This window comes from Podarcis erhardii (genome assembly GCF_964252035.2).
Source record: "Podarcis erhardii genome assembly, chromosome: 13".
NCBI classification, from domain to species: Eukaryota; Metazoa; Chordata; class Lepidosauria; order Squamata; family Lacertidae; genus Podarcis; species Podarcis erhardii.
Genome location: NC_138502.1, coordinates 30,176,820 through 30,187,685, shown reverse-complemented (window position 1 = coordinate 30,187,685; position 10,866 = coordinate 30,176,820). Strand labels below are relative to the sequence as shown.

Below are 10,866 nucleotides of genomic sequence, written 5' to 3'. Positions count from 1 at the left end.
GAGGAAAGAAAAAAGTAAAGATGAAATAAATTTGAAGAAAAATTCCCTAGTCGTTTGCTCCTAACATGCTCCAGCTTGAAGAAATATGCACATATATTCTGCTCCAGAAAGAACTCTGTCATGGGGTGTCTGCTACAAATAATGGAATCTGAGCCTCATTAAATGTAGCAGAGTGGGAGATGGGCAGAGCCAACCTGTAGGATAACTACTAATGGAAATTCTCCTGTGCAAGCTTAACTGAAACAGGATTATAGGAAGCTGCCTTATCCCAAATCAGACCATTAGTCCAGTATTGTCTACACTGGCCGGCAGCAGGTCTCCAGGAGCCTTTCCTGGACCTACCTGGAGATGCCAGAAATTGAAGCGGGGACCTTTTGCATTCAGGCAAGTGCTCTGCCACCAAGCTAGGGTGTTATTCAGAACTATTGCTCTTGCACAGCTCCCATTCATTTCAATGAGGCTTGCACATATGAACTTCCTGATAGATTGTGCTCATATTAACTCACAGGAGGAAAGGTACCCGCCTACTTTCCCTCTGCAGCACCAAAATTTGAATCAGCCTTGTGCATCTGCATATTTAATGTTATGAGTTTGCAGGTGCCAGACTCCTCTGCGTTCCTAGATCCAGTAAGTGTTAGAATTTAATCAAAGCTTGGAAAGCTAAACTGGGTGCCAGAGCCATTCTAACCCTTGGACCAGCAAGTGTTAAAATATAAGCCAGGCTAGTTTCCTGTGATCAGGTAATCATTGCCTGGGTGATGGGTCATTAAGAGTTATGACACCACAGTCTCTGCTGTGCCTCATTCCCAAAAGGAAACACGAACTCTGGGTGAGTACCTAGAATCACTGGAATCTCGCACTGCTTGGAGATTGCAACATGCCATTTGATGCTGTTAGATTTAGACAGACTTCCCCAGCCTGCTGCCTTCCAGATGTTTTGGACTACAATTCCCATCATCCCATGCTGACAGGGGCCAAACCTGCGACCCTGTTGGAGTCCAACAACACTAACTCCCATCAGCCCCAGATAGCACAGCCAGTGCTTGGGGATGATGGGAGTTATAGTCCAGCCACATCTTCCCCATCCCTGGTTCATAGCTTCAAAGCAAGCTGGACTTGAAGCCACGATTTGAAGCTGGTTTGATATACTGGCTTGCTTCAAAGCCATTGGCCAGAATTTCCAAGTTTGCACGTAGCCAGAAGCTATGGATTAAGTGCTGAATCATAATGTGTTCAGCTTCTTGGGACAATTCAAAGCACAGTATGCAAACACAGCCGCTGCCTTCAAAATGCACCAGCAAGATTCACGATTCAACTGCCTGTGCTTTTTTCTTTTAAAAATGCCTTTTAAAAACAACGTCAAAAACCCAAATGTTCGCTTAAATCTGGAATCCAAAATTTCGCTTCATTTTGGCTCTCATGGGAACAGTTGCCTCCCGCATGGAAAATTTTTAAAAAATATATCTACTGGTTACAAAAGAAAAAAATAAACAACCAACAAGCCAAATCTTGGGGCCCAGCTTGCTCGGCTTCTCTGTAGAGTCCTGAGCCCTCAGCAACCATCAGGAAGAAGGTTAGGTGACAGGAGGCTACTTGGCATCAGTGAAAGGTCTCTGAGCTTGACCGGAAGTGGAAGCGTGCTGTTGGCGGGCAGCCCTGCCCCGAACAAGTGGAGAAAGAGTTCCTTGGGGAGAGAGAGCTAAGGGGGCACGGCGTGGGCGAGCTTGACCGGGAAGAAGTCCCCTTGGCTGCCTGGCCACAGTGGTGGCTTCCGTGTCCCTTGTCCGCCCATAGGGAGTGGTATTGGTATGTGGGGCTTGTGGGGCCACAGGAAGTGGAACCCCTCTGCTCCCCAGGTCCCAAGTGCTCTATGCACGAGGCAGAAGAAGGCAGGGAGTTGGTGAAGGCTGAAAAGTCTGCGCTCGAGGAGGCCGGGAGGCCGAGGGGTGGCATGCTCTGGGACGAAGGCAGCCTGCTGGTGGGAGGTGGGGAAGGCGAGGGCTGGCCACAGTTGTGAGGGCAGCTCGCGGCAGGGGCGTAGGAAGGCTGGATGGCAAGCTGACTCTGAAGGAGGCTCATCAGATGCTGCAGCTCTCGACTGAGTTGGGAGACTTCCCGGTTCAGGTTGTTGATCTGGGGAAACCAGAAAAAGAATCAATACCTAGCATTTATATAGAGCACATTGACTTGCTTATTTATTTGATTTATATCCCACCTTTCCTCCAAGTCATCATACATCGTCCTCATTTTATCCCTACACAAGCGCTGTGAGGCAACTTAAACTGAGAGAAAATGACTGGCCCAAGGTCACCCAGTGAGCTTTATGGCTAAGTGGGTATTTGAAACCTGGTCTCGCCAGGTCCTAGTCCTGCACACAAACCACTACATCCTCATGATGAGCATGTATGCACTGTGTGATAATGTGCATCAATGCAAGCAGCTTTCTGAGGTGGTCCACACACACAGTGACATCATCCCCATGCTGCCTCTGTCCCACACTATTTGTTAATCTGAAGTTCATTCTGCTGCAATGACTATAATCCATTTGGTGCTGAGAATGCCCTCTACAAGGGCCTGATGCCTCCATGTGTCCACACAGAAAGACACGGCTACTGGCTGTGGGCCTCTTATTTCTGATCCGATCTGTTTCAACATCTTTGAGGCTTTTATGTAGCAGCTGGGGAAAGGGGAGGAGCTAAGACATTGGGGCGGGGAGAGGGAGGGAGGGAGGGAGGGAGGGAGAGAGAGAGAGAGAGAGAGAGAGAGTAAAAAAGCTCTGCCTGAGATGGGCTCCTATGAAGAATGAGGAGCAGAACACACAGGCAACTTGTTTTGTGGGGGGAGAGAGAGGAGATGAAGAAAGAGAAGGCTGGCTTTGTTGCTATGAAATTGTCACCAACCCGGTGCTAATTTTAAACCCTGACACCCTGAGTCAGAAACGCCAACACCACGGATGCACAGAAAAATCAACCCCCTCATCCCTTTCCTTCCCCCATGAGTGGGGGGTGGGGGCAGGAATAAATGCAGTCGAGCCAAACAAACAAACTAAACTAAACTAACCTGGCATTTGCAGCTAGTGGTGATCTGCAGCTATGCGTCTCCCCACCACACTTAGTTTTCAGGGAGAAAGAGACAACTGCAAACATCACCTCCTGATCTAGAGTTTCCCCTAGTCCTTGATGTATGAGGGCGTGCTGTGCTTACTTGGTGGCAAGGCAAATGCACTTTGCCCATGCTCAGAGGCATTTTAAACTTGACTTTGTATTTTCTAGGGCACAGCCCCGGCAGGGAAAACTGATGCCAGGACTGCACCCTAGTGACTCACAAATCAAATAAAATAAAGCCCTGCTGTTTCCTACCTCTTGATTCAGCCTTCGGATGTTCTGCTTTACCTCATCAGCTTCTGCAGTTGACACAGGGTTGGCTTGCTCTGTCCCTGCAAGGAAATTCAAGGGGTAGGAGGGGGAGATGAGAGGGTTAGAGAAAATACTTGCAGCAATTTGCCTTCTGCCCAATCCTCCGACACTGTGCTTGTATGAGCAAGGGGTCATCACGTTGGAGAAAACCCCTAAAAAGGGAGGGTGACCTTTGGTAGCCCAAGGGTGGTAGGTGGGGCCAGAGGCAAAAGTGGGCAGAGCAATGAATATAAATGTTCGCTTTCTGAAACAGGCTAGTTTCTCCACAGCCTCCTCTCTATCCTAGCAGGCAAGAGGCATTATCCAAGGACACATTCCAGCTGGGCAAAAATATTCAAGGAGGGTGTAAAGCAAGGCCACTGAGGAGTGAGGGCCACACAGAGAGGTACTGAGGGCCACACCAGACCCCTGGACCTGAGGTTCCCCACTGTCGCCCTAAAACCTGAACTGTGCATATTTCGTTCTAAAATAGTTATTTTTAAATAATGAAGCTTCAGTACTGCTAGAACAAAGGACTACTTCTCACCAAAGTGGTAAGCCTGCATTTGGACTATACCATGTGAGATATAGATTTCGGGGGGTGCATAGGATATTACATATAACAACGTGGGCAGAAGCCATTCATAAATAAGTGGATGTTGTGGAGAAGCCTCCTGGTCTATCCCTTTCCCCTGCCATACAGTTTCCTGCCTGCAGAGGGCCCTGTGGCGCCCGCCCTGTGGAACACCCTCCCACCAGATGTCAAAGCGATAAACAACTACCTGACATTCAGAAGACATCTGAAGGCAGCCCTGTTCAGGGAAGTTTTTAACGTGTGATATTTTAGTGTATTTTTGGTTTCTATGGAAGCCGCCCAGAGTGGCTGGGGAGGCCCAGCCAGATGGGCGGGGTATAAATAAATTATTATTATTATTATTATTATTATTATTATTATTATTATTATGTGAGTCACCACCTACAGTCAAAAGTGGTATAGTCCAAACCTAGCTTAATCACTTCGGGGAGGGGGGAACCTGGCCTAATTCTGTCCCAAGAAAAGCTGACTGCTGCAACCTATGTCAATTGCACATGCTTATTTATTATAATTCATTTTACTTCCTCTAGTCACAAGATGGGGGGGGGGTTCAAGATCTAGCCATATAGAAATGAAGCCCCCACAGAAGCAGTTAGCTCAATGGCAGCTAACATGGGGCCTTCCAGATGTCGTTGAACTACAGCTCCCATCATCCTGAGGCACGATGGTCCACAATTGGGGATGATGGAAGTTGGAGTCCAATAACAACCAGAGAGTATCATGTGGGCTTCCCCTCCCCCTGGCTCTTTTTACCCTCCCCACTTTAGCCTGTTAGGAAATCCAGCCACAAAACTGGAGGGGCCTTAGACCCAGCCATTCTGCAACATCTCATGGTTCCCAACTCATTCTCTGAGTGAGCTGTCCCATGTTGACTATTTTAAGAGAAATACGATCATGGCATCATGGCGGGTCAGCTGAAGAGATGGCCAGTCTTAACTTGATGACTCACTAATGAGCCTTGATGCTCAACAGAGGGCTGAATCTGCTTGCTCAATAGTGTGCGAAGCATTTCTTTAATGAGCATTGAATGGTTGACGGCTAAGTGGCTTCTTGCTCTCTCTAAGGCAGGTGGAAGGACCCATCTCCTCTGTTGCCATTGCTACCTGACACTGGAGGCTCCTGCGCCGAGCTCTGCGTGGGCTGATCGACATTGAAACTAAAGGTTTGTGTCTCTGATGCGCCACCGTCATCTTCAATTCCATCCACGACTCTAAGGAGGTGGGAGGCAGATTAGTTTAAGCGGCAGGGTGGAGTCAAAAAGTGGCAAGACAGGGTCAAGCAGTGGCAATTGAATATCAAATTTAGAGCCTCCATATTCAGAGGCAGTCTATCCCTCCAAGGAAATGGAGCACTGGATGGAAAACAGACCCCCCACTGTCAGGGGCCGGATGGATGAGGAGGAGTGGTAGGTGCCTGACTCCCAAGAACTCTCCAGGGAGGTCTTGGAAGATGACACCTTAGAGCCTGGAGCCTAGTGTTGGGACACTGAGGAGCAGTCAGCAGAAAGGATAAGCTGGGAGCTGATAGAAGCAGGAGACTTGAGAGATCAAGGGGGGTCAGAAGAAGGAGGGCCTTCCAGGACAGGATTAGAAGCTGAGAGTCGCAGCATGCATGCAGACAGTCCCAGTCTTGCTGACTCTTCTCCCACTCTGACTCCCCACTTGAGGAGCGCCAGACAGGCCCACAGGAGGAGCTCACCCCCTGCTTGGGAGTGATCCAGAGTGAGAGGCTAGAGGGGAGGGGCATGGCTAGAGCTCAGTTTCAGCAAAGCCTTCGTTGAGTTGAGATGAACCAAAGGACATTGCTGTATTGTTGTTTTTCTGCTAATAAAAAGCTAATCAAGTTCCATGCCTTCTGTGTGTGCGCCTGCCCTGTGGATGTCCTGGCTTGTTGACAGCTCCCTGACACCCACCCTACACCCCAGTGCTAAGAAGTTCTCCAACCTAAATCTAAGTTAAATGGAAAGAAGCTACAGAAAACCACTGCTTCCTTCTTGAATGTATCCTATTCATTTTATTGAGGCTTTCGCAGGAGAACTCCCCAGTGGATCATACCCCATGAGCCAAATCCGTTTGTCTGCTGTGGTCGTTCAGGAATGCAATGAGGACCCTTACCTGGGGCTGAGGTCTGGGGTTCCATAGTTCATGAGGGAGGGAATGAGGAGCTTGCCAGGTTTCCGGCCGTTGCTGCCCTCATCAGAGAGCTGCACCTCCCGGCGACACTGCGGAGAGGGGCTACGGCCTCGGTTGCAGTGGGCTGGGGAGCGACAATTTCGCCGCAGGGCAGAGAACTGGCGTAGGTCATCTCCTAGCAGGCTGCTGAAGGAGCCACGCCTCACGGGGCTGTTGAGGTTGGGCAAGAGGAGTTTGCGGCGGGTGATGGTGGCTGGCGAGGGCTGGAAGAAGTCCTCAGAGTCCTCGCCATACTCCTGGATGGAGGGCAGGGGCTTCTCGGGGGCAGCACCACTTTCAAGGTGAGGCTAAACAAGAGGGAAGGAAGGAAGAAGATTCAGAAGATGGAAAGGCAGCTTTCTTATAGGTGAGGCTTAAATCACATTTAATAAACTTAGATGTGTGACCATCTGATCATTGTTTAGGTGAAGTGTATCAATCTGTCAGGCAAATAAGCATTTCAAACTAGTTCATATTTGCACTGCAAGCCGGGATGAAAATGCTCTTAGTCCTCAGGCTTTCCAGTGTAGGGGAAATAATTTTGGAGAGTACAAACTCAAGTTTTTGCAAGCAACTTACGAACAAAGTTAAGATTTTTATTTTATTTTTATTTTTTGCTTCCTGAGATCCCATCCACCCAGCCAAATTCATGTTGGCTGTAATCAATGCAGTTTCTCCACCCCCTGTGCCCTTCTGTTCCTGCAGCAAAAAAGTTACCTGGGATAAACGTGGGGACCTGGAGAATCGGAGAAGTCCCTAGAAAGGAAAACAGCAACAACAACACAATCAAACAAGAAAGACTGGGTAGCTCTTTCAGAGTCCATCAGGGTTGTTGCCTCAAAGCTGACCATTCTTGGTTGCCAGACTGACGACCACCCAACCAAAAGCTGAAGAGGCAGATGCCATTTCACCTTGGTTCTGGCCCCTCTAGGAAGCGTCTCCTGCACCATCTTGGCACAAACTGACAACCATGCATTGTTTTGAGCAGGAGCTAGAGCGCACTCCTCTCCTGTGGGTGCCAGCAACTGGTATTTGCTGTGCCCATAATCCCTGGAGACAGGGCACAACCTCCAGCCATCATGGCAAGTAGCTATTTGACAGACTTGGGCAGAATGAAGCTTGCGATGGAAGGCTCTGCCTCCCTCCTTATGTGTGTCCATTACAACATATGCAGAGAACTCCCATGCTCTACTGAATACACACAAGGCGGATCAAAGTCCACCTCTCTTATTCCCATGCACATTCATTCTACCTGTCTTCATTCTACCTATATTTTCCTCCTCTGCTCACGATGCACCCTTTCTATCTATTTGCACTCCACCACCCACACCATTCTAGGGATGGACAAACTTCCATGTGCTATAGCAAAGTGTCAGGAGGGCAGGCAGGGATAGGGGGAGAAAGTTCAGGGGAATGGGGGGGCATTGTGATGACAGATGGGAGCAATGAGGTGTGGCGGTGGGCAAGGGAGGGCAGGATTGTATCGGGAGGCGGGGTGGGCACACGACCTTTCACCTCTAGGTCACTGGTTCGAATGTAGCCCAGGCCGGTAGTGCCCAAAGCATGTTACCATCCGACGGCTGTTGGAGAGCCTACGGGCGTTTACTGGCTGGTCACGGTCTTGGTCCTAGTGGACAAAAACCACCATCACAATCAGCAGGGTGGGTAGGTGGGTAAGTTCAGCCGAGGGGAAACTGTAGACGGAGGAGGACACAAACAGGAGGAGAAATGCAGCGGGGAGGAAGTGACCTGGTGCATTGAACCAAGGGTGAACTGTACCGGAGGAGAGGATGGAGGCAAAACTGGAATGAGTTGGCTCTGCTTGCAATGGGTGCAATGGGCACCAGCCGCTGTTGCCTCTAGGCGTATTTTCTCTTGCTTAAAAACACCTTATGGGGGATGCTACATTCTGTTCTTAGTTACAGCGATGTCCATATATGACAAGAGTTGAAGCACTGCTTCCTGGGAGGTGTGAAGTCTAACAGCAGAGGAAACGGAAAGTAAGGGGAGGCGATGTGGCCTCAGCCTAAAATGAGTGACTGAGCGATGCAGTCAGCAGTTGTTTATGTTTAACAGCTCTTAAAAATAAACCTGCATTGGACTTGTGGCTTAGTAAACAGGTGGGCAAGTGGGATCAGAGCCATGGTACAGAGGGGAGGGTGGTCAACCTATTCTTCGGCACTGTTTACTTATTTAAATCCTCTCCACTCCCTCACTGAAGATATTATTAACCACGGGGAGGAGGGAGAGCGAGAGACAGGAACTTGTACTGCACCTGCCTTTCCCCCCCACTGCTTGTAGCTAACAGCAGCTTTGGAGTGATGAGTGGTTTCCATTGGGGAACAGTGGAAAAGGGGGGTTTAATTCTATGGGATGTTATCATCCAAACTGCATATGTAAAGGGTTAAATGCAAGAGCTGTAGAACTGTCATACGCTCTGTGGCAGTTATGGCAGTTGGTTCAGTTATGGCAGTTAGTTGAACAGTCTTAACAGAGCAGCATCTTTGTTGTGCTGCTATCTGCTTCTGAGTCTGTAAATGTTAGCCAGTCTGTAACAGTTTAATCTATGTAAGATGTTTTAGCTACTTAAGAAACACCCACCTGCATTGTACATTTGATCTGCAACTGCAAAGCACACTAAGTTTTACAGCATGTTCTTTTAAACTCTAAAAGGGAGCGTCTTGCGTAGTTTTTATAGGAGGGAAAGAAAGAGAACTAATTAAAGGGTCTAACCACCCAGGGCTGTCTTTCCCACACTCTGCAAAAGGGAACTAGAGTCCAATTCCCACAAATCCCCCCACTCAGCTGCTCAGCCCTGGTCCAAATCAGTTTATATACACATACACCGAGAGAGCTATTTTTCAGGCAAATAAAAGATGTCTGCTTTGGCCCTCAGGCAGAAGAAAGGGAAGCTGTGGCCGGGACTTAAAGGGCAACTTCAGTTCATGCGCACCAGGACTCATAGGTCTTTCAAGTTTTAGACTGTTGGTGGTGGGCTTCAGTTAGCGACCAATATTTGGTGGTGGTGGGGAAGCTCCTAGGGTGTGTCTAAGAGATTTTGCTGCCTGAGGCAAGGGACCCCACCTTCACATATAGAGGTCAACTGGGCTGGCAGATGAAGCATACTTCTACACTGAGGGTAGAAGGCTGGCAGGCCAGGATTCAGGGCCAGCCATGTGTACAGTTTTGGCCTTCAACCCCTCACTGAAGCTCCCACTGCCTCCAGTATCTACTGCTTGAGGTAGCGGTCATATTCTGCCTCATGGCTCCACTGTCCTCACTCTCCTTTCTTGACCTCACTGCCAATACAAACACATCCAAGATATCACTGTTCCGTATAGGACTCTTGAGCTTTGGTGACACCTCAGGAGAAGCACGTTTGGGAGAGGCCAGGGATGGGGAATCTTATATTGAGATATCGATATAAGAGATATTGAGAGCAGAAAAGATATTGTTTCCTTCATTAAAAATGAAGGCAGTTTTTTAAAACCCTCAACCTGTTTTTTAAAGATCTGTGGGGAGAAAGCTTGGCAAAAATAACTGCTGCTATTTTCTGCAAGCTTGATAGCAAGGAGTCAGCAGAAGGAACAACCCAACTTGTCGAACCTCCCTGCATTTAAGAAGAGGCAAAAGTCTTCTTAACACCCAAGGGTAGGGTGGGTGTGCACTGCATTTTTGCAATCACTTTCCCCATAATAGGACACACTTTGGTACACTTTTTCACCAATGTGCATTTGTGTGTGCACTTTTCACTAACAGGCCCATTTTGCTATGCGTTCTTTGGCTGGAGGACTGCAGCGCAAACTTTATTTTTTTTTTTTTTTTTAAATAATTTTTATTGGGTTTTTACATTTTATAACAACAGACACACACACAAAGACAAAGACAAACAAACACACAAATACAATTACATACCCTAAGTTTCTTTACCCACTTTCATTGACTTCCCCCCACCCCCTCCTCTTACATCCCAATTCCAAAATTAATTCAGCAAGTTCTTACCTAACCTCTTAAAGATATTCACATTGCTTTTAAAAATTAAAATCTTTTGTTTATCTGTATTCAACTATCCAATTCTCTTATAATCATTAATTTCTTTTTTTTTTAAGGTCGATCTAACTTCCCCTTCACAAATTTTCCCTTTATTATATTAATTATAGGTCACATTGACCAGGTAAAACAAAACATAACATTTTATAATTCTATTCTCTCCCCCCCCTGCCCCGGTTTCTGTCCCTTCCTAGACAAATGTCCAGAAAACAAACAAAAAATATTTCTAGCCCGGATTCCTCACGTCCGAGGCGTCTGATTCTCTGTCAGTCCCTCTCTGCCAGCTATATTGGTAGTCCTCTTTGATGGTCCTAAGACCCCGAAGGAGTTCAGTCAGAGTCAGATCATATTTTCTTTCATTCAGAATGTTGAAGAGTGTTTGCTGCGAAAAACCATCTAGTTTTCCATACTCAAGAGAAAAGTCCCAATCATATTGCTTTGTTCTTTCTAGTTTTAATATTCCAAGTACTCCAGGGGCTTCTCTCTTCTTCTTTCTCATCTTTCGCAGATCTGTAATCCAGAGGTCTTCTTGCTCATACTCTAACGCTGCAGATTTCTGGTTGATATTTTCCACTTGTAGTGTCTGAACTCCTTCTTTTTTCTCTGTCAATTCCAAAGGCATCTCTTCCTGCTCAGCTGCAGAATTTTTATCGTA

At 47.6% G+C, this 10,866-nt stretch overlaps 1 protein-coding gene across 2 annotated transcripts in view; it reads right to left on the bottom strand.

Annotated features, from left to right (window-relative positions):
- Positions 1-875: 875 nt before the first annotated feature.
- The window catches only part of KCNH4 (potassium voltage-gated channel subfamily H member 4), a 58,543-nt gene continuing 48,552 nt past the window's right edge, over positions 876-10,866 (bottom strand). For both annotated transcript variants that reach the window (XM_081837669.1, XM_081837670.1), the window contains exons 12-16: positions 6,879-6,917; positions 6,105-6,469; positions 5,094-5,200; positions 3,360-3,436; positions 876-2,133 (exon numbers count right to left, since the gene is read on the bottom strand). In XM_081837669.1, coding sequence (XP_081693795.1) covers positions 1,600-2,133; positions 3,360-3,436; positions 5,094-5,200; positions 6,105-6,469; positions 6,879-6,917 — 1,122 coding nt within the window. In that variant the 3' untranslated portion in view covers positions 876-1,599. The remainder of the gene's footprint in view (positions 2,134-3,359; positions 3,437-5,093; positions 5,201-6,104; positions 6,470-6,878; positions 6,918-10,866) is intronic.